The sequence below is a fragment of the Carettochelys insculpta genome, chromosome 5, assembly GCF_033958435.1.
Source record: "Carettochelys insculpta isolate YL-2023 chromosome 5, ASM3395843v1, whole genome shotgun sequence".
Classification (NCBI taxonomy): domain Eukaryota; kingdom Metazoa; phylum Chordata; order Testudines; family Carettochelyidae; genus Carettochelys; species Carettochelys insculpta.
This window is the reverse complement of record NC_134141.1, coordinates 61,087,819-61,111,947: the sequence shown is the minus strand read 5'-3', so window position 1 is coordinate 61,111,947 and position 24,129 is coordinate 61,087,819. Positions and strand designations below refer to the sequence as shown.

General features: G+C 43.1%; 1 protein-coding gene and 1 long non-coding RNA gene across 3 annotated transcripts; one reads left to right on the top strand and one right to left on the bottom strand.

Moving 5' to 3' along the window:
• Nucleotides 1-16: 16 nt before the first annotated feature.
• LOC142013603 (uncharacterized) lies at nucleotides 17-15,910 on the top strand. Its single transcript, XR_012645727.1, has 3 exons — nucleotides 17-154; nucleotides 6,175-6,297; nucleotides 13,129-15,910. It is a non-coding gene; the product is annotated as an uncharacterized LOC142013603 (long non-coding RNA).
• Nucleotides 1,216-22,454, bottom strand: CCDC112 (coiled-coil domain containing 112). Of its 2 annotated transcripts, none has more exons than XM_074995206.1 (10): nucleotides 22,324-22,454; nucleotides 18,426-18,547; nucleotides 15,806-15,927; nucleotides 13,425-13,514; nucleotides 11,094-11,169; nucleotides 9,716-10,106; nucleotides 7,793-8,206; nucleotides 6,106-6,201; nucleotides 4,071-4,189; nucleotides 1,216-3,988 (listed from the first exon to the last, which is right to left on the bottom strand). In XM_074995206.1, exons 1-10 carry the CDS (start codon nucleotides 22,447-22,449, stop codon nucleotides 3,958-3,960), a joined length of 1,587 nt encoding a protein of 528 aa, XP_074851307.1. In that variant the 5' UTR covers nucleotides 22,450-22,454; the 3' UTR covers nucleotides 1,216-3,957. The 2 variants fall into 2 exon arrangements, with proteins under 2 accessions (XP_074851307.1, XP_074851308.1); XM_074995207.1 differs by lacking the exon at nucleotides 22,324-22,454 and adding an exon at nucleotides 21,983-22,087.
• Nucleotides 22,455-24,129: the final 1,675 nt, after the last annotated feature.

Here is a 24,129-nt window from a genome sequence, read left to right as displayed (position 1 = left end):
TTCCAACACCCCCGGCCTGAGCTGCAGGCCGGCCGGAGATACGACTTGGCACTTGCCGGCCGGCGGGTTGCGGCCACCGCTCCCCGCTACAGCATCAGCCGTGGAAGTGTCAGGCGCAGCTGAGTAGCGATAGCTCTCGCGCTTGTTTGTACAGGTAACAGCGGGGTTTGATTACAGAGCATCCGCCCCAGCTGCAGGCACACGGTGGAATCAGAGATGGGCCAGTAACCATTTGTCCCGCTCAACTGCCACAGACAAAATGAGAAGTTCGGGTTGAAAGTGGTAGCCAGGAAGCCTAGCACCGATAGTTAGAAAGTGGGTGGGGGGCGCACACCCTAAGAAAGGTACAGTACTTGTTTCATTCCTCACTGTCGCCTGTGATGGAGGAATGTCTGTAGTGGCGGCATATTTTGCCCCAGTGTCTGCTCAAAGAAAGGCTCTCTACTTCTCTGGCATGTTCACCAGCTTCTTCCACTTTGTTTTTATGCTACTGGCCAGCTGCTATCTTCACTACTCTAAAGGACTCCTAGCACTCTAGCCCTCTTCCATGCTGCTCAGCTAAGCCATACCATCTCTTCCAATTTTAGAGATACAAGTTCCAGCCTCCATCCTTTTACAACTAGAATGCAATGCACTGATTTAAATGGCCATTATACTTACAACTGAATCTTGCCCTCAGCTGAGTATAGCATAACACCATCATATATACCTTTAATGACCCATTGTTCCGATGCACTGCGGAGAAAATGTCAGAACCTTTTCTACATTTCTATACAACTTTATGGAACATAGCACACTATTAAAAATATAAAACTCTTCCTATGATGCAATATCTTGAGCATGACTGACCTAAAGCACCTTCCAAGATACCATATATAGTTGACTTAATGGGAGAACTGCTCTCCTCTGTCCTAATATACTGAATCATTTGATGTATTTGACTGCCTTTGCAACCACGCTGTCAAATACATATGTTCCCCTGTTAACCATGATGTGCAGTTGCACGGAGAAGACTTAACAGAAGATGTTCACAATCAGCATGTAGCAATTATGCTCATTTTGCAGAACAGCATCCACTAAGACTATTCACGTTTGGCCACATGAGCACGTATAACAAAAATGAAAGATAATTTGAAGAATAATGACTTTTAACTTCACAAGTGACCAAAAATGTATTTGTTTTGAGTCTCTCGCGTGGCCAGAAATTCTTAACTGTTCACTTTAGAATGACCCATATGAGATGACGTAGCTCCACACCCATTCTGCAGGGTGGAACTAGTCCCCCAAGTACATTTCAGTGTTAACATAAGGAAGTTATTTGTGTGAATTACGTGTAAATTAAACATTACTCTTTTCTAATTTCATGGTTTAGATGGGTCATTGTTTTAGAAGGCTAGTAAAGTAAATTTCTAGTTTCCATTTTTTTTATTGCTCCAGAGGAAAACAGTATTAATCAGGCCTTAACATGAAAATACTATTTTCTAGTACCAATATGTTGAGAAATATAGAATAAAGGGCCAGATTCTCCAGTATTAATATAGCCTAAATCCACCACATCCAGTAAGATATCCTTTGCACAGATCCTAATGTAGCACACAGGCAACACAATAGTTAAAATGACACCCTCATTCTAGCTCCTGGCACAAGCTCCAGGCTGTACCCTGTAGTCTATCTGCTATAATATCTCATTGGTACCATCGGTGGCCAGTGTAATTTACACCACAGACTGATCTAATACCCAGAATGAAGAGAGCACAAAAGTAGTTTTTACAGCTTGTAGCATGACTATAGGCCCATATTAGAATTGGGTGAACTCTGGTTTTAAACACAGGTTGGATTTTGATGCGAGTCATAGGTCCAAGGCATGTGACCAAAAAGAATGCACTCAGGAGAACACAGGATTGTTTGTGTTAAACTTGCAACAATCATGGAAATAACAGTATTATCTTAATTAAGGTTTAGGCTAATCAAAACCAACACAGAAAAAAATGTTAATTGAGCATCAGGTGCAATAAATAATTAGTTAAAAAAGCTATGGAAAAATAGGGCAAAGTGAGATAAGGGGAAAAAAAAAAGACTGAAGAAACCAGTTTACATCCCCAAGTACTTGAGCTAATTTTAGTAAAGGTCCAATAATAATAGTGACATAAATTTGTAATAGTGTGTAAAAAGCAAGGTTTTCTAGAAGTTCTTTGTCAGAGCTTTTCCTTATCCCTGTAGAAAAATGCAATGGGAAGGTGTCTCCCAGGCCTGATTCTGAGTAGTCAGTCAATGCTTAAAACTTGTATTGCTGCTGGATATAAAATATAAGGGTGTACATCAGGAGTCAGTAACCCCTGGCACACGTAGGCATCTGAGTAGCCTGACTCTTTTTGGAAGAAGTGCCAAGCAATGGACAACTCTCACCAACTTCAACAGGAAACCAAAGCTCTCTTCCCAGGTTCAGCATAAAATAGTAGTGTGGTTCAGGTCAAGTCACAAGCCTTGTTCTTTAACTTCTTCTACGAAATGGAGAAAAAAAAAACCCTACCATTTGCAAGGCATTTTGAGATTCTTGGATGAAGGTTTCTATGCATAACCAATGTACAATTATTACAACAACAAAATAAATATTTATTTTACAATAGTGTTGTTGTATTCCCTATCCAAGGCATGTTAACACTACCAGTTGAACTTGTCTAGTCTGACACTCTTGGGACCTGACCAGTGCCAAGCCAGAGAATTTTCTGAACAACAGGAGGTCAATATTGTCAAACAGTTTTACCAACATTTCCACTGCTTACTGAGCTCTTAGAAGACATTTAGGGGTGAATTGGATCTAAACAACAATACAGAACACAGCATCAGGACTGGTGGCTGTAAACAAACTTCAGGAGACTGCAGGAAACTGGCTACTCCCAAAATAAGTGGATATTCAGCAAACTAAAATTATGCCAGACCATGGATGTTGCCAAACCAGAGAGTGCCAGACTAGAGATGCGACCTGTTGTACTAAAGTTTTCAGCATAGTCATTGTATTATCATTTAGTCTAATTGTGAGATATCTTATTTGTTCAAATATAAAAACACCCCAACCTTTTAAAAGTTGGTAATGTGGGAGAAAACATGAAGGAGCTGAGACACAGCATTTTTATTTGTTAAAAATACTATTTCTTCCATTACTTCCCCCCAGAGCCTATATCACGTGTGGCCCATAACCTAAAATGTTGAAGAGCAGCAATTTTGGGATACTTGTTTTTTCCGTGACATTATCTACAGTCACCTTCTTCTGTTCTTTCACTTTCAAATTTATGGAACTGGGGATAATATGCCAGTTATCAAACATGGTAAAAGCCGTGTTTTCCGGAACATGGGTAACTGGCACATTCTGCTAACTGGCACTTGAGGCAGCTGCCCTGCTGGGACAAGCTGCCCCCACAGGCTGGGGCCAGTTGAGGAGGGCCAGCTTCCTGGCTGGGGCCAGCTGCTGGGGCCGGCTTACTGGCCTGGGCCAGCTGCTGTGGTGCTGCGCACGTGCACACATGCATGCGTGCACACACACTCTCTCTCTCGCCCCGTTTCTCCCTAACTCCCTCCCTCCTAAGGTCAGCTGAGCATGGCTGCTTGTTCTGTCTGGGTTGACGGCAGCAGTGCAGCCCCCTGCAAACATCAGGAGCAGTGTGCCCCCGCCGCCCCCAGGGTCAGCCAAGCAGGGCCGCAGCAAACTTGATTATCTGGCTATCCCTTTTCCCAAGGCATGCCGCATAATCAAGCTTCTACTGTACACACCACAGAGAATATACTCCTAACATGACAAAAGTTAAATGTCCAGAACTAGAAACTCAACTAATTGATTAACATCAACAAAACAACATTCTTCATTACATTAACAGTTTTATGAAAACATCTAAGGTCCTAGTTGGCCACTTCATTTGTATGTAATTCATCTTCCTGAAGAAAGTATATGTAGATGTTCAGCTATAACCCTTGTCTCCAGGTTGGGATTGCCCTATGGGAAAAAATTAAGGATGAATAGATTGGAATAAAGTGAAGTGTATTTTTAAAATATACACTGCATGTCTTTTTCTTACCTGTGTGGAATATATAAGAGTGGTTTCACATCTGTTGGTCCAATGTCTTTTGTGCGTTCCTCCCAACCCTTAGTGGGTTTGTACAATCTGGATGGGTCCCTGGTTACATGAACTTCAACCTGTCAACAACATTATGCCACATTTGAAGTGCGACTGCTGCCTCCCATTCAGGACAAATGAGGGAACATTTAAATGCCCTTTGCCTATTGCATGAAGTATGGCTGTAGCTCAGTCTATCCCAGGATATTACAGAGACAAGGGCTGCATCTACACTAGCAGGTTCTTTTGAAAGAAGCTGGCTCTTTCAAAAGATGCTCCATGGGCTCTCTACACAAAAAGCATTCTTTCAAAAGTATATCGAAAGAATGTGACGGTCCTTTCAAAAATCACTCTTCTTCTCCCATTGGAGGAAGAGCACCCCCTTTCAACAGAAGCTTTCGAAAGAAAACATGTGTAGACACTCTGCAGGCCCTGTCTTTTGAAAGAACAGTCTTCATTTTTGACCTCTGGCCCATTCTTTCGAAAGAGCAGAGGCTGTGTGGACACTCTCGAAAGAGCAGATCGCTCTTTTGATCTGCTTTTTTGTATGTGGACATGCTCTTTTGAAAGAAGTTCTTCCAGAAGAGATCTTCCAGAAGAGCTTCTTTGGAAAGATCTCTGCAGTGTAGATGTAGCCAAGGCGGGTGAGACAGTATCTTTCATTGGACAAACTTCTGTTCGTGACAAAAAGCTCGTCTCTCACCAACAGACATTCATCCAATAAGAGACAAAAGCACCAGCCACCTTGTCCCTTTGCACAGTGATAGCTGAAACAATGGGAGAAGTCACCCCCTAAGAACTAGATCACGGCTGTGGTTTTTGTGGGGTGAGGGTCTGCTGATAAACAATGCAGGGACAGGGGATCAATTAGATTGTAGCTATATGTCTGTGTGGGAGTAGTGCAGCAATAAACAGGGACAAAGCACACTTATTAAACAGCAACAAAGATAAGCAAGAGGAGTATTTATAGAATGGTCAAGAGAAAAATGCTGAAAATATTTTTGAGTAAAATATTGGCTGGAAAAAGTCTTGCAACTGTGACCAAGGAAACTGTCTCCTACTGTTTGATTCTTAGCCTACTGTATTCAGGAAAATTGGATTTTTCATGCATTCTTTATAAATAAACAGGATTGTATCAAAGAAATACCTGGACTCCTTTTTCATTTCTCCTAACAGAACAAAATTTTTAAGACCAAGGATTACTAGAGAACAATAGGAAAAAAAGCAGTGCCTTTGAATCTGTCACAAGAAATACTTATACTGGCTAGCTCAATAGCAGAAGGAAGGACTGTGCCTGAATAATATCCTTCCAAGAAATGCAATAAACCTCATTAGTGACAAGAGTTTTTGCCCCATATAAACCTCACTACAAGACTGGTGTTTTATCTCCATGTGCTGATGGACAAGAGCAGGGACAGTCCAAACATATTCCTTGCCTCCCTTTAATTGTTAGTAAAATTTGGTCGAAAAAAGGTGCAGGATTAACAACCTTGAAGACAGACATCCACTGTGAATTCACAGAAATGAGCAGTAGCTACTGGATGCACAACATATTTGAAAACCAGGCAACTTATTTTAAGTGTCTAAATAAGAATGCAGGTGCCTAATTTTAGGCATCCTTAATTAAAAGTTTTGGCTTGGATTCATTTGTGTTTTGCTATCTTTACCTGGTTTTAAGCCACTAAGGATAGCTGTTTAAACACAACTCAAAAAGAAAATAAATGTGTGGTTCTTTTAACAAAAACCACTGTTTTTTTTCCTACCGCAAAAAACTCAAACTTTTTCCATTCTGATGAGGTTTTTTTTTTTTTGTTACTTTTCCATGACCAAAAATAACCTTCAGCAGTAAGAGATCAAGACATTGGGCAGGAAAAATACTTGTCTTTTAGAAGAAGACAGCTGAAAAATAGAATAAAGCTATTTAAAATAATAAGTTACAAGCATGAGGATACGTTTTATAATGTTATAAAAGGAAAGCAATTCAGTAAATGTTTACCTTTCGTTTTAACTTTGCTAATTTTTTTTCTCTCTCTATTTTCTCCTTTTCTTTTGCCTGCTTCTCTAGAATCTTTAGTTCAAGTTTACGAAGATCCTGAAAAATATATAATGGATGAAATCTAGAGTACTTTTGGGAAACAAAAAGAAAAAAAAAACTGTTAACGCACCAAAAGGCTTTTCATATGACCAGGTATTTTAAATATCAAATGTTTCTGAGATTTTACTGCTTAAGCAGAGCTGTAACTATATAATCCTCTGTGTCTGACTTGCATATTTCACTTCATGCAGATACCACCCTATGGAAGCCAGTTACTGCAGCTCAGACTAAAGCATTTCAGTCCTCAAAGCTTTGAGCTGTCGGACAAAGTAAAAGGAAAAAAAAAAAACATATACAGCACACAATTAAATTACACTAGTCCCTTTCTAAAGTCTACCTCGTGGAAACAAATCCTTGGTACTGCTATATATTTGGAAGATTCAATTTCCATTTTTCTAAACAAATAGTGATTAACGCAAATATTGGCAATGGACTGGTCTCCCACCAAGGTCCCTATCCAGGAAAATACCCAAGCATATACTGAACTTTAAACAGTTAATTAGTTCCAATGAAGTCAGTAGGTGTACTCGTCTACTTTAATATGTGATCAAATACCATGCTGAACTGGGACACTGAGGTAAATCACCAGAACATTATTTTAGACAAAGAGGTGCAGTTCCCAAGGCACAGACAGACCTATTTTCAGACAACTTTAGTTTTTGAATCAAAAGTAGTTCTTATGTGTGAAAAAATCATTACTGATAATTAACTCCCTACTCTACCGTATGTTCTAATACTATGTCTACTCTTTACCAGTGCTTTTTCTCTAGGAAAAAAAGATGGTGGAACTCAAGCCCCAAAGTGCCCTCCAGCTCCAAGGCCCAACCCCCACCTCCCCCAGCAGCTTTACCCCACTGGCAGGGCCCAGATTACCCCGTGCAGGACGCAAGCTGTGCCCCCGGGTGGCCCTAACCACTCCCTGAGTGGCTTAGCCACTCTGTGCAAGTCCCAAGCAGCCTCTCCCCACAGACACAAGCCCCCTGATGGTACAGTCACCCCCTGTGTTGGGCCCAATCTTCCCCCGCCGGGGGTCCTGTAACCATTCCCCAAGCTACCCCCTGGCAGTTTAACCGCCCTCTGTGGGGAGCCCAAAACACCCCTCAGAGGCTTAGCCACCCTGCACGGGGCCCAAGCAGCCCCTCCATACTGAGCCTGAACTGCCCCTGGTGGCTCAGCCACCCCCTGAGAGACCCAAGCCATCCACCAGGGGCCCCAAACCACCTCCCCAAACTGCCCCCTGGTGGCTTAACCACTCCCAGAGGGGCCCAACTCATGCGAGCCACCTTCCACCCCATGCGCAGCCCTGAGCCACCCCCACCTCTGGTGCTTTCCCCTGACTCCTCCATGTGAGTGTCAGCATTCTTGGGAAGGGGAGGGAGTGGAAGAGGACGCTCCAGAGGCAGCTATGTTCGGAGCTGCAACTGGCTCTTAAAGGGCCAGATGCAGCTTGGCTGTGCCTGCCCAGCTTGCTTTTGAACAAAAAAGTGTGGTAATGCCATTCCAGGGCATTCCAGCAGGGAAAAAGCCCTGCTCTTTACCACACATCCAGAAGATGTGAAACACATGAATGAGGGATGTAACAACTCACCCGCTTTTGAAACTTAGGTATTTCTTCTGCAGCAATTCTCTTCCTCTCGTCCCTGTCAGCCTCGTCTCTCTTCTCCTTTTCAAGCCTTTGGCTTGCCTCCTGTTCCTCCTTTTGCCGAGTGTAATTTTCTAACAGTAGCTTCAGTTGGAACTGACACTGGCGTTTCTTCTGCTGCCTTTTCTCTTTCTCTTCTTCCTCTTTCAGCTGAGATGCTTGTTTCCTCGCAAATTCTATTTCTTTGCGTCTTTTCCATGCTTTGACTGCTGATTGTTGCTTTTTCCTTTCCTCCTCCACTTTTTGCTTCTTAGCTGCTTCTTTTTGAAGATCTTCTGTCTTGAGCATTTCCTCTGACATCTGCTTTTCCTTTAACATTTGTTTTTCTTGTTGCTTCTTCACTTTCCATTTTTGAATAGACTTCATGAGAACAATAAAAACAATTCTTATACTTCTTATAAGATTTTAAACTTCTAAGATAATTCTATTATTTCCAAAAGAGAGAAAAATTGGACAAAACAGATATCTAATGACAAGAGTAGGAAGTCGGAATCCAGAGTAGTAACTATCTATATTAATTTCAATTTCTTGAAAGTTTTATGGCATCATGTTGCTGCAAAATGATTATTATGCCCCTTAGTTAACTAGCATCAAATATTTTCACTGTGCAAACATTTTTCAATCCATTATACACATAGAGTAACAACAACCTTTTTCGCTTAAGGAAAAAAAAGTCACTGTTTGTCCCAGGCCCTGCCTCAAAATTCCTATTTTTGGAAGCAGTGGAGCCAAGGGGTGTTGCATCTGTTCTAGTCCTTCCTACCCTCCACTTCCACTCACTTCCCCAAAAAGTCTGTCTTGTGTCTAGCATGATGGGGCTCTATTCTTGGTTTGTTCTTATGCACCACTACAAGATTAATAATAATTGTAATATGCTCAGCTACTTCCCAACATGTGCTTAACAGTATCACATCATCATCTGCTAATTATTCCTTAGAATACAGTAAACCCTCCAGATATGTGCAGCTTGATTGCATGTGTGTCAGGTTAATACAACTGCCGCCCCTCACAGGGGCGGCAGCCAAAAGCCAGGCTGCCGCCCCTGACAGGAGCAGTTTCCTGTCTCCAGAGTGGCAGGGAGGTGGGAATCAGGCACCAGCCTGGCTCCCCTCCACTCCCAGAGCCAGGAAAATGACCAGGGCACCAGCTGGTCACTTTCCAGAGTCCCACAAGTGGCAGGGACCTGGGAACCAGACAGCAGCCTGGCTCCCAACTCCCTCCACTGGCAGAGGTGGGAAACTGACCAGGACAGCAGCAACCCTGCTCAGTTTCCTGGCTCTAAAGAGCAGAGGGGAGCCAGGAGCCAGGCTGGTGGCTGGTTCCTGGTTCCCAGCTCCCCTCCACTGGCTGCAGCCAGGAAACTGATCAAGGCTGCTACCCTGCTCAGTTTCCTCTCTCTACAAATGGAGGGGAGCTGGGAGCCAGGGAGTCCCCACTTGTGGGACTCAGGAAACTGACTAGCTGGTCAATCTCCTGAATCCCGCAAGTGGCAGAGACACAGGAATTAGGCTGCCTCTGTTTCCCAGCTCATTGCCACTCTGGGAGCCAAGAAACTGACCAGCCCTGCTGGGCTGATCAGCTTCCCAGCTCCTGTGAGCCCAGCCTGGTTCCCATTTCCCCTTGACTTGCACGAAAATTCCAGTTATTCAGGGATTGCAGAAATGCAAACCACACATAACTCAAGGATATACTGCACCTTCAGCAAAAAAAAAAAAAAAAAAAAAAAAAAAAAAAAAAAATTAGAAACCTTGTTTTAGGGGAAAAAAAAAAGCTATGTTTGCCATCACAGCTAGAGGTGGATAGAAGAGAGGAAATAGCATGTGTGGCTTTTAAGAAATACAACATTCTTTGAATTTAAAGTTCTCCTACCTCTTTTTTCCTTTCCTCTAAAATCAGAAATTCTTGATACCATGTGCCATGCTGTTGAATATCCTCTTTTGTTCTTCCAGAGAGATACTCAAGGGCTTCTTCAACATAGGCTGGCTTTCCTTTATGTTTTGTCCATACTTTCAAAAAGTGTTGATGATCATAATCATCCCAGTCCCCTTGTCGTCCTCCTGTTTGCTGAAGGAACCTTTCAAATTCAAGTACTTCTTTGGGCAGATGATTTTGCAGCATTGTGTCCACTGGAACCTTGCCTGACGGCAACAAGTAGGCTCTTTCTGTGGCTGGTCTACTCAGTGCCCATGTGTCAATTTTCTTCTCTAATGCACTGAGCTCATTAGTGGCAGTCTTCTCCTCCTTGATAAGCTCTTCATATCTAAAGTAAAAAAACAAACAAACAAAAAAATCCAAACACTGAATTTTAAATAAAAGATCAGGAAATAATCAGCTGAAACAGATTGTGTTTATCCAGTTACCTGACAAAAAGCTCGACTAAAGTGAAGTGAAACTTGAGGTAATTTTCACTAATTTAGGGTGAAATAAATTACAGCAGAACCTCAGAGTTATGAACAGTGGCCACTCTCAAGAAGTTTATAACTCTGAAGAAAACGCTCAAAAGTTTACAACTGAACATTAACTTAATACTACTTCAAAATTTCACTATGCAGATGAAAAATTCTTACTTCCCTTTTTTAATAGTTTAGATGTAACACAGTACTGTATTGTATTTGCTTTTCTGGGGTACAGAGGGTGTGTCTCTCACCATCCGATTGTGTAATTCTGTTTCCAAATGAGGTGTGTGATTGACTAGTCAGTTCATAAATCTGAAGTTCTATTTTGTAACCAGAGGTTGTGGAATTGCCATCATTGGAGATTTTTAAGAAAAGGTTAGACAAACATCATGTCTAAATGGTGATTGGTCCTGCCATGAGTGCAGAGGACTGGATTTGATAACCTCCTGAGGTTCCTTCCAGCTCTACAATTCTATGAATTATTCTCAAAGTAAGTCTTATAAAGTGAAAGAAATCAGACTGAAGGTTACTCTTAAAAGAAACGTAGAAGGACATACAGAGTTAAGATATCCAACCAATCATCATCCATTCTTGTATTGATACGGCCACACTGGTATGCCTTTAACATAATCATATGGTTATTGCATGATAGTACTAGAGGTAATCTAATATTAAAAGTTTATTTTGAATATGTGTTTACTTAATAGATTAATTACAGAAAAAGGAAACAAAGAAACAGGATGGCAAAAGGAAGACAATATTGATTTATACCATCCATTTAAGTTAAGTTTTATTTTGGTTTGTGCAACTGATTTCAGTTCTCAAGACTGCAAAAGCATGGTTAAACATACATTAGACGTTGTTCTTCTTTAAAACAATGTATTGCTTTTTCAACTTCTTCCATCATTTCTCTGAGCTTTTCAACAACTACAAAAACCAGAGAGAGGAGCAGGTATCATTTTCCATATAGATGAATACATCTTTTATATGCAAGATACAAGAAAAACCATGACTTTTGTAACAAAATAACTTGAAGAATATAGGTATATATTAAATTACGCTGTTTCTACTTAAACATTTAGGCTACGTCTACACGAGCCCCAAACTTCGAAATGGCCACGCAAATGGCCATTTTGAAGTTTACTAATGAAGTGCTGAAATGCATATTCAGTGCTTCATTAGCATGCGGGCGGCCGCGGCGCTTCGAAATTGACGCGGCTCGTGGCCGCGCAGCTCGTCTCGACGGGGCTCCTTTTCAAAAGGACCCCGCCTACTTTGAAGTCCCCTTATTCCCATCTGCTCATGGGAATAAGGGGACTTCGAAGTAGGCAGGGTCCTTTCGAAAAGGAGCTGCGCGGCCGCGAGCCACATCAACTTCGAAGCGCCACGGCCGCCCACATACTAATGAAGTGCTAAATATGCATTTCAGCGCTTCATTAGTAAACTTCGAAATGGCCATTTGCGTGGCCATTTTGAAGTTTGGGGCTCGTGTAGACATGGCCATACATTCCATCTAGCCTCTATTTTGTACAGCCCTAATGGGCAAAATAAGTTTTACTAAATTAGTAATAAATTATAGATAGACTTACAATTGGATTTCCTGAAATGAAACCATACTATAATAATGAATTAATAAATAACTGTTGGTACACAGGAATTCTTTACTTGTATTGTTAAAATATTCTACTCTGAATGAGACTCCTTGCAGGTATACAAATCTGCCTGCATGCTTCACCTTGCATCTACCGAGTCTTATGGCTTGTCCATGTAAGAAAGCTACACTAGTTTTAAAATATGATTTTAATTTGATTTAGTTAACCCAATAGAAACTCCTCCGTGAACACAATTATTTCAGAGTAAGAGGGCCCATTCTGGATTCTCTTGAAATTATTCCCAGCATAAGAACCAGTTTTCTCATGTTACTTTGCCAATGTGCATCAGTCTTGATTTGTAGAGAACATCTATTGGTGAGAGTGTCTTAGGCTGTGTTGAATAATAAAGCTATATGATAATATTTCTTCACACAATGCACAATCAACTTTACCAGAGATTGCTGTGAAGACCAAGATCATAACAGAGTTCAAAAAAGAACCAGATAAAAGTATAGAGGATAGATCCATCAGTGGCTATTACCCAGGATTGACAGGGATACAAAACCACACTGAAGTATCCCTAGCCTGTTTGCCAGAAGTGAGAATGGGTAACAGGGAACAGACCACTTGATTATTACCTTTTCTGTTTGTTCCTTCTGAAGCACTTGGCATTGGCCACTGTCAGAAGACAGAATAGTGGACTAGACAGATCATTGGTCTGACCTAGGATATCTTTTTCTATGTTCCTAACTATATAAAACAATTAAAAATGGTTAGTTAAAATCATGCAATCTTCTCATGGACAAAAGGAAGTTTAGTGATTTAATTAGTTTTATTTTTAAGAAAAAAAAAGTCACTCAGTTAAATGGATACAATTTCTCATCAGACAAGGTCTTCATTCAGCTTCATGTTTTTGTTCAGTCCTTGGCATCCTTACTGATAGTTTAGCATGGAGACCAAGGCAGAGGCAGACAATTGTTGATAGAAATTGAGTTAGCTCAACAACATAGTGCATGTAAGTACCACGTAATCTTGTGAAAGATCTTGGTCTCTGATCTGGGCTACATTTGAACTAGTAAGTCACACGTGCATGACTCTCTGATTACCAGGGCCCCAATTGTTTCAACTCATCTAATCTTCCAAGTGTACAGTTTTAATTAACAGTATATTCCAGTTTTTATCAGTAAATGTAATTCCTTATGACTGTTGATCAATGTCCTCAGACATCAGATGAAAGAGATGCAAATGAATAATCTGACTCCCAAAAGTATACTCATTCCACTTATCATTACAGTACAAGTCAAGCAAAAGGACATGGACTTCCATGCAGAAGGTACCCAACCCACAACACACTGCTGGATCCCAGTTCCAAGAGAAAATAAGTAGTTCCACTCTAAAGATGACTGAGTCTCCACCCTTTCCTAATACTCCCCTCCATTCTCAGATTTAAGGACAGGCAGTCTGAAGACAGGGCATCAAAAGCCCGCACTGATGGCACAAGCAGAGACCTTCCTGCAACACAATTATTCAAGAAAATGAAACTTTTGTCTATAAAGTGCAAATATTTCAGACTCCATCAAGAAGACTTACATTCTGGTGTTGGCTTCACATCTTTCAATTGTTGCTGAAGTCTCTTAACATTATTGTGTATTTTTGCTAGTTGTTGCTGAAGTTTAGCTTCTGTGGGGGAAAAAAAAGTTAATTTGTCATTTTAAACATTTAATTGTACATCAGATTGAAATTTCTTGTCCTTACCCACAAAACCGTAAGTCACCCAGACCCAGAATCTCTTGTCTGGCCACCTTTATGCCTTCTCTGGCGCATACCCTGCCATTCCAACAATGATGCCAGCAAAATTGCTACTAATGATACCGCTTCATAATCTTCTCACCAAAGCAGCTACATCCATTATTTCATGTTGACCTGTGTTCTTGGCTATTCAAACAGTCATAATTGGCATTCCACTTCCCTTGACCCATTCAAGTCCCTTCTACTCATTTCTGTAATAAGGCCTACTATAAAATGTGGAGGGGAGGATAAATATCCTTAAACAAAACAGCTCCATCACAAAAAGTGTAGTAACTTTAATGAGTAATGAGTACTGTAATATGATCTCATTGTTATCTTTGCCTTTCCTGTCCCTTTTCCTATTTTGTGAGGTTAGACCTCAACATGTTGGGTCATGTGAGTCTGTATGCTCTTCAGAAGCTGTAATTGTGTCTATTTTCAGGAGGTGCTTAGCACATCTTCAGGAGTGCAAAAAATAATGTAAAGATTTTGTCTTTTGGGATTTTTCAAAATGCCCATCAACAACGTTATGATCTTCCCTCAATGAGTGTACTACTCTCTATTTCAGAAGCATTCAAAGCGTGGACCAACTTCTGCAGTCCATCCTGCAACTAACCTGATATCATAAGAAGAAATCTATCATTCCCAGTCCTAGAATACATAACTGGACATTTCAGTGCCTGGATTCTCTAGGACCCACCACCCATACTTCAAGCTTTCATAAATCCAGACACTGAAACATTCAGAGACTATTTCTTTTTAAGTGATCAGTGTGGGAAACACTGAGAATCCTTGATTATTTTGTTGTACTATCCTAAGTTGATTGTACATTAACTAAGCAACATCAAATTTGTAATATTTAGGTTGATACTTTTTAATTCTTCCATGTAACAAGTCCAGAGACGCCCAGCCCCTTGGCCTAGGGCGGGCGGCAGCAAAAAGGGGGTTAGAGCACCAGCCCGTACTCAGTTCGGGCGGTCAGCGGCTCACCGCTACAATACCATACAGGCCCCAGCCCTCAATCTAGGGCGGGGCCGCAGTTCACAAGAGTTGTATAGTTCTGGGCCCAGCCCTCAGTCCAGGGCAGGGCAGCAGTTCACAGGTAATAGTACAATTCTAGGCCCGGCCCTCAGTCCAGGGCAGGGCAGCAGTTCACAGGTAATAGTACAGTTCTGGGCCCAGCCCTTAGTCCAGGGCAGGGCAGCAACACAAGGGTTTAAGTGCAGGCCCAGCCCTCAGTTTGGGGTGGGGCAGCAACACAAGGGTTTTCGCACAGGCCCATCACAGGCTGGCCCTGTCAAGGAGCGGGGTAGGCAGTCGCAGGCCCTCCCACTCCACTGCGACCCGGCCCGGGGCCCTGGGGGTCACTCACACGCAACCACGGCAGTGGGGATCCAGACCGCAACACACTGCCATGGGTTCGTGAGCGTCGTTCCCCGGGCCACTTCCTACCTCTACCTCTGCTGGCGGAAGGTCCTAGTCCATCTGGTCAAGGGGTCCCCCTAGGTCGGTCTCCTCCAGGTCATCCACCTTCGGGGGCTCCAGCCAGTCATCCATAACAATGTCATTGGGGTAGTCGGGCGGCGGTAATACAGGAGACCCGAGGCGATCCTGGGCCTGAGTGCTGTAAGGATCCGCCGGGACTCTGGGGCAGCCCGCTCCTGGGGCTTCTTCCAAGGCGGGGGGTCTCCGCCGGCGTGAAGGTCCTGGTAGGTCTGGGAAGTCCGGGTAGTCTCCTTGGGGCATATGGACCTGGGGTTGCTCGGAGCCTCTGGGGGCTTGCTCCTCCGGCCTGGCTGGGCAGCAGCAGGCCCTCTCCCTTTGGCGCCGAGGAGCTCGTGCAGGCACATCCTCCCTGCCCGGAGGCCCAGGCACTAATGGCTCCTGAGTCCCGCCTTTGGCTCTTCTAGCCCTTGGCCCCGCCCTCTGGTCTCCTGGCTCCGGCCCCGCCCACCAGGGCCTCTGCAGAGCCTCCTCTGCCTCTGGGTCTGCAGGCGGCCATACTGACTCACTACATTCCACAATACTGATTTTTTTAATGCACTCTTTTCTAAACAGTATATATGCAATAGCAAAAATACTTTCAAAGGCCAGTATCAGAATTTGCTTTCTTTTACTAACTAATAAACCAGTTAAGTAAGTGAGTGAGTGAGTGTGGACAAGGAAAGGAACGAGTAACCTACTTTCAGCTTTCCTGTTGTTGGTCATTTTATGTTCCATTTCTTCCAGTGTGCTGTACTCCACCCTGAAATCACTCTTCTTGCTGTAAAGATGGCCATTTTTGTCCTTTTCTGCATTCACAAGTCTGAAAAAAATATTACTTACCTTTGAAATCACATTTTAAAATCACTTTAAAATTAAATAATTCCAATGTATATTACCACTGAGAAATTGTTTAGACTAACTCTGACTGGTGGTCATTATTCTGATTAAGTTAGTTTAATTAAATGCTACAGACAAGTGTATCTATGCAGAATTTTAAAAAAATCTAGCTTTAAATAATGGAAATATTAACCAGAATAGCTGCTTTTAATTTATTATGTAGCTAATGTGCTATAACATGGAATGATTAGATCTGGAAAACCAGGAAGGATTAAATTTTTATTAGTAAATGTCAAAAAATGGAAAAAAATCAAAACACATCCTTTGCAAAAGATTTATTCTTAGTGCAGGCCACACAGTAAATAAGTAATCAAAAATCTGACACTCAAAAAAGGCGGCACACTCATGTACAATTCTGTCCTTCCCTTGACCAGATCATGCTGAATAGTTTTATTTTTAATGGGTTTAGGGTCCTTCAAATTCTTTAGAACTGTCTCATTTTCTCTGTCCATGTATCACTACCTTATTTATACTCAAGATTCTATATCAGATAAGCTTCCTTAGAAGTAGCTACACTTATGTAGTAGATGAAGTGGTCCTTACTTATCCATTACCTAATGCACAGAAGTGTGGCTTAGCATTCTGAGAACCAGATGAAACTCACTATATATGTATAGTCCAATCATCTTAGCCCTTTTCAGCCCACCTCAACATTTCTTTCCAGGATTACACAGTGATTAGGGCACTAACCCAAGAACTGAGAAACCTGGCTTCAATTTTTCATTGTACCACAGATTCCATGTGACCATGGCAAATCATTTAGCTTCTCTATTCCTCCATTCCCAATTTCTAAAATGGGGATACCACTATTTCCTTACCAGACCAGGGCATTGTGAAAATAAATATATTAAAGTTTGTGAGGTGTTGAGCTACTGAAGTGGCGGTGGCTGGACAAATACAATAATTAGACTCATGGCAGGGATTTTACCAGTCCTCCGGAGGGATGAAAGGGAAGGAAAGAAGAACTGGTTAAACATAAGCCAATAACAAGCTTGCATTTAAGGTTTAGTTACAAGTGCAAGTGTCTACAACCCCACGAGGAAGCCTCTAGGGGTTCCATGCCACTCCCAAGCCTGGATAAAGGAGGAGGGTTGATCAGATGAGTGAGGATGCGCTGATCGTAAAACAACAATACAAATGAAATCTGATGCCAGAACAACTAACTGATAAAATGTTGCCAGACCAGAGAATCCGGGATAAGAGAGGTTTAACCTGTATTAAAATCCCAGACATTTTTAAGATATTTAAAAAGATTTAAAAACGGTAAAGCTCTACATCTTAATTTATATATTAATAAAGCTGTTGTAAGTCAAACTATTAGGGTTTGTCTACACTAGCTCTCTACTTCGAAGGGAGCCTGGTAAGTAGGGTGTCAGTGGAGTATTAATGAAGCGCTGTGGTGCATATGCAGGACTTCATTAAGCTAATTATCCCCCGTGGCAACTTCAGAGTGTTAAACTTTGAAGTGCCAGCTCACGTGTAGCCGCAGCTCACCTGCCAGTACCTCGAAGTGCCTGGGCAGCTTCTAAGTCCCTTTACTCCTCAAAATTCAAAGTTGCCATGGGGGAGAAATAGCTTAACGAAGTGCTGCATATGCACCACAGCACTTCGTTAACAACCTACCGACACCCTACTTACCATGCTCCCTTCGAAGTAGGGAGCTAGTGTAGACACTGCTCCAGTGACTTTAAAAAGTATCACCGGCATTGGGACAGTACATAGAGGTCAAAAGGTCAAATTTCGGCACACTGCCTCAGAAAGGTTGCTGACCCTTGGTCTAGAGCTTTTGTACATCCGAGAAAAGACAAGAGTTGAGGGGGGCTTGAAAGTCTCTGGAAACTGAATATATCTGAGAAAGCTGCTTAAACCAAGCCTCTAATTAACTGAGAATATGCTTCTAAAACTAAAATCTTACTTTTGTTTGTCTGTACCATGTTTATCCTTATACTTGGCATCACTTAAGCCTAACTGTGAATAAACATACTTTACTTTTTCTGTAATCTGACTCAGAACTGTAATGTGTAAGGCATTTGTCAACCTCATTTAAATAACGTACTGTGCACTGTCTCTTTAAAGGAGCTGCAAAACTGATGAAGTTTTCTGACTTACTGGAAGTAGAGGTCGTGCAGTATAGAAAGATGTCTCTCGGGAATTCAGGAAACGGAGTTCACTATTATCTGCTATGTAAAGTTTGGACCAGCAGAGTCCTGAAGAGTTTGTTAGAAAAGCAGACAAACTGGTATGTCTAGGATTTGACATACAGATTAGCAGCAAAGCTCTCACTTGCTGAGGATCACAGAGCTCACAGTTCTGGAACCCCTACTGAGCATCCCAGCTATTAATCTTAAATCATCACTTCAAAACCTGTCACCCACAGCAATGCCATGCATTGTGTGTTCACGGTGATATTCTGCAACTTACTGATTTTTTAGTTTTTCTGCTGTTCTTATGAATTCTGCTTTCTTAGCTTGATCAGCTTTTATCTTCCAATTCTGAAATTGAAAGTGTTGACCAGATTCTGGAGTACTAAAACAATAGTCAGCCTGTAAAGAACAAAAAAAGAAGGCATTCTTTACTAAAAATACAAAACTAATTTTTTAAACACAAATTCATTCTCAGTAACATGGTATCTAGAAGACAAATACATACCATGGATGTGATTTACCACTATAACCCTTTACCACCTTTAGTTCAGTTTTACACCAGTATAATTCAACTGATTTTAGTGGAATTATAACAGTGTAAAGCTGGAATAATGCAGAAATGAATTCAAAGTTTTGTGTGCAATATTTTCTTAAAAAAAGAAAACCAGCACAATTTTACATCACTACAATTAAACTGTAGTTGCTGGTCTTAGGAACTGCCATTCTGGACATCCCATAGTCCATCTAGTGTCCTTTCTGACAGTGACCAGTATCAAATGCTTCAGATTAATATGCAATAATCTGTTACTACAAAAATGAAGGATCTTACTGTATAGATCTCTTCCTGGTTTTATCCTTCCAGTAACTGGGGACTGGCTTAAACCCTTTACCATCTCATCCAAATGTTTTGTTATAATCCAGGATATTCTTGATATCATAAGTACTAGTCATTTAGGCTACGTCTACACGTGCAGCCAACATCGAAATAGCTTATTTCGATGTTGCGACATCGAAATAGTCTATTTCGATGAATAACGTCTACACGTCCTCCAGGGCCGGCAACGTCGATGTTCAACTTCGACGTTGCTCAGCCCAACATCGAAATAGGCGCAGCGAGGGAACGTCTACACGTCAAAGTAGCACACATCGAAATAGGGATGCCAGGCACAGCTGCAGACAGGGTCACAGGGCGGACTCAACAGCCAGCCGCTCCCTTAAAGGGCCCCCTCCCAGACACAGTTGCACTAAACAACACAAGATGCACAGAGCTGACAACTGGTTGCAGACCCTGTGCCGGCAGCATAGATCCCCAGCTGCCGCAGAAGCAGCCAGAAGCCCTGGGCTAAGGGCTGCTGCCCACGGTGACCACAGAGCCCCGCAGGGGCTGGAGAGAGAGCATCTCTCAACCCCCCAGCTGATGGCCGCCATGGAGGACCCAGCAATTTCGACGTTGCGGGACGCAGATCGTCTACACGGTCCCTACTTCGACGTTGAACGTTGAAGTAGGGCGCTATTCCTATCTCCTCATGAGGTTAGCGACTTCGACGTCTCGCCGCCTAACGTCGAAGTTAACTTCGAAATAGCGCCCGACGCGTGTAGACGCGATGGGCGCTATTTCGAAGTTGGTGCCGCTACTTCAAAGTAGCGTGCACGTGTAGACGCAGTTTAGTGTGCAGTACTCACAGAATACAGAAAGGTTGACAACAGTTAGGCAGGTGATGCACTAACAGCACAGCATTGTCTCAGTATTTCTTGGTACCTCCTCCTGTTTATTTCACTTGTCTCTTGTTTTACACCTAAACTGTAAACTCTCTAGGGAGGGGACTACCTTTTTTCTGTGTTTGTACAGCACCTTGCATAATAGAGTCTTAGTCCATGACTGTGGCTATTGGAGTACTAATAAATAATGTTGAGAAACACCAATGTGCATAATCTCACTGACGTTAATAGACAATTTAAGTGATATTATATTAAAATAATGGCTGTAACAATAAGGGCCTTTAACTCTCATATACACAGGCTGGCCACGTCTACACTAGCCCTTAGTTTCAGAAGGGGTATGTAAATGCCACAGATCAGAAATGCTAATGAGGTGCAGCTATGAATATTCAGCACTCATTTACATAATGGCAGTCACCCAGAGCATCAGAAGTTCTTTCGAATTGAAAACTAGCGGTGTAAATGGGGCTCCTTCAAAAGAAAGTCCCAACTTCAAAAGCACTCTTATTCCCCACAAAAATTGGGCTCCTTCTCTTCCCCCCTCCCTCCTCCTATGAGCCCCAAGGGCCAGGTGCAGCAGCATCTGTTCTGTTTCCCAGCTCCCCACTCAGGAGCCAGGAAATTGACCAGGTGCTACTGCACCTGGCTCCCAGCTCCCCAGGGGCTTAGAGAAGCAGGGAGGGGAGAGGAGGAAGCCCCTCAGCCCCAGGGAGCCAGGTGCTGCTATGCCTGGCTCCCGGCAGATGAGGGGCTTCCTCCCCACCAGTAGCAGTGTCTCCCTGGCTTCCCCCAGCTGGGAGAAACCATACCCTGCCAAAATCCAGCTACCTCCTGGGGGAAGCAGGCGGCTGGAGCCCAGGATTTCAACATTCACATTAATATGATTAACACTTATGTCAAACTCACATAAAACATGGGTTTACTGTACCTAACAAATATTACATGCTGGGATGAAACATCCGCATAGAATGATATCACATCACCAAAAGCTGAAGACAAAGTTCAAAATAATTCAGCTTTTTGACCACTATCTAACCATTCATACACAAGTAAAAAGTTTACATTCTGTAATCAAAGTGGCTTATATCAGGGTTTGACTAGCCACCATGGCCAAAGCTAAACTATGACATAACTGGATTTTTAAACAAAACCATTTCTATATTTAGTTAGATTTCAGGTTTGTTTTTAACCACTTTAAAATGTAGTTTAAATGTATCACGTGCATGGACAAACAGGCGACTGCTCAAAAACTATTAAAAATTACATAATGATGTATCATGTTCATGTCTGTGGCTGCATAGCAGATTTGCTCAGTTTGGTAGATGGTGAGATTGTATGGGAAGACATAATTTAGTTGGCAGTAGCTTTACTATGATCGCACTCAAGAAAAACCCAGTTGATTTTTATTCATCATACCACATTGAGTGACTCTGGGCTCTGTAGAGTTAAAAGTGTATATGACTTGCAGGAATTCTACAACTCTGTGCTTCACACTGTATTATCCAAATACTGGAGTAGAGATACATAGTTAGGAGTCTCAGTAGGATGCCATCGAAACAGGATATCATAGAGGAAAAGCCCTGCAGAATGCAAGATGAAACCAAGAACCTTGCAACCAAGAACCTTGCATCAAATGTTTTAGGTATTTCTAGACGTGAGGGAGATGGGTGAAATATGTATTTTTGTAACAAATACACAAGTTGGACCAATAAAAATATTACCACTTTGTATCCCTAATATCCTGGGACCAACACTGCTACAACTCTGCATACAAACTTAGATCAGTGGCCCCCAAAGTGAGGCAACACCCTGAAGGGGAAGAAGTGTAGCAGGTCCCAGGCCACGCCCAGTGATGGCCCCTGGCTGCAACTCGCTTCCTAGCCCCCCGACCCCCAACTCAGGCTGGAGCTCCGCTCCTGAGATAAAAGGGGGATGGTGGGAGCAATGACTGGAAAGCTCGGAAAACAGAGTAGGCCCTGTACGAGCAGTGTCGAGACAACAGGGCAATCAGGTAACGAAGCAGGAAAGTCCCCGTGGAGAGTGAACAAGCTACAGGCAGCGCTGCTGTCGCTCTCTGGCTCCCAGGCTCTCCGACACCAGTGGTGAGGTGCTAACCTCTCTCGGGCCGACTGCCGGGCCCCAGCAGTCACGGCGCCCTTCAAGCTCTCCCGCACAAAGCCTGGGCGCGGCTGGAGTGTTTGCCGCACGCTCCGGACCTCGGCGGCGGACTTCTCGGAGCAGAGGCGGGAAGCCGCGAGGAGCTCTCTGACGTCACCAAACGTCCAGTACGTGCCCTGGCCGCGGCACCTCCCACGGCCACCCGGAGCTGCGCGCGCCGGAACACCGACGGGCGCTGGGGGGAGGCGGGGGGGGGGCTCGTGGCGGTCGTTGCTGTATGTGGCGCGGAGCTCAGTCCGTGTGCTCTGTCCCCGCGGGAGAGAAAGCTCCTCACTCACCTCCATTAAACTGAGCCCCAGCGGAGCCGCTGCCCGGAGTCCGCATTCATCGCCGCGCGGCCGGAAGGGCGCTGCTAGCCCCGCCTTTACCTCCTGTTGCCCGGACGCCGTTGCCATGGCCGCCATTTGGAGGCCAACGACTCCCCCTTCTGGCTTGGGGGTCGCAAGCGTCGGACCAGAAACTGGGGCGGGGCTTGAGTGATAAGCCCCGCCCATCCTGCCCGGGGGTGGAGCTTCTTACTTCCTTCGGCGCGTGGGGCACATGCCGCCTCGAGCCTGTTTCCTCGGCTCGAGGTCAGCAGCGGAGGCGGCGAAGAGTTAAATCCTGCCCACTCTTTGCACTTGTCGAGGCTCACCCCCGTTTCTGGCTTTTCACCACACCTGCCAGAGACCTGGGTTGATCATTTAGTCTGTTGGTATCCGCCAGGTACTGGCCTCCTCTGAATAAGGAGTTACACCCATCTCATAGAGCTGGAAGGGACCTCAGGAGGCCATTGATTCCAGTCCCCTGCCCTCTTGGAAGGACCAAGCATCATCTTCCTTTTTTTTTAAACCCCCAGATCCCTAAATGGGCCCCTCAAGGACTGAGCTCACAAGCCTGGATTTAGCCGGCTAATGCTCAAACCACTGAGATCAGCTTTTTTCTGCGCAACAACCCACACTAACTGAACAGCAAGAAGTACTGTGGCACCTTATAGACTAACAGGTATTTATATATCTTGCTCTCAAAGATACAGACTAACACGGCTACCTCTCTGATACCAACTCTGTGTGTTGATTGAATTTTCAAATTTGGAAAATTTAATCCATAAATGCTGTACAGCTACTTTTAGCCAAAAGTTTTGTACAGAAGGGGTTTTGCAATAATTTTTAACTGTGGGCAAGATATTGTTCTTTGCCGTTAATGCAGCTTATGTGTTTCAAAAATCAGCTACGAGGTCCAAAAGAATAAATTTGTTTTTGTGTTCATTTACAACTTAGTTGTCTGCAGTTTTTCCCTTTGGGAATGATTTACAATATGTGAATGCTCTTACAGAGCTACAATAACTGAACCATCTGAGTCGGAGTTTCAGGCAGAATATGCTACTGCTGTGAGTGCTCACAATGCAGAAGGAAAAAGTGTATCTTTGTGAGAATCCCTACAGATTGCAGTACCTGTTATTTTTCCACCTGTAGTTCAACTGCTATTGATTGAATTCTACAGGTGGTCCCACTGACCATGCAATGCTTTGAAATTCACCTGGTTGCACCAGATCATTAGTAACCCTGTGGAGATTTTAGACATCTAAAATAAATGTTTTCAACATGGGCATGGACATTCAGCGCTATAGGCTTTGCTAAGTAAGTGCAGTGGTGTGTTGTTGATTGAATACTACCCTGCTCACCCCAGCTGGTAGTGGACACCATTCACTTCAGGCCCTGTATTTCTCCTGTGCCTCCCATGATGATGGTGTATCAAACAAAGGAGAGACATTTTTCAGCATTTGTTTAATAGAAGGCCCTGAAGATTGCATTATATATGTTTCAGTGGGGTTGCCCTGGGTTAGTCTGTTCCAACAAAAACAGCGAGACGTCCTGTGGCACATTAAAGACTAATGAATTTATTTGGGTGTAAGCTTTTGTGGGCGGGAGGTTCCAGCACACAAAAGTTTATACACATATTTGTTAGTTTTTGTCGTCTTTGCATTATAGTTTTTTCATTTCTGATACCAGTTATTTAGAATACCTATCCATTGGCTGGTTCAAATAGGGTTAGTTGAGCCATTCTGCTTGATTTGCCATTGGTCCAAGAATGTCAAACTACAC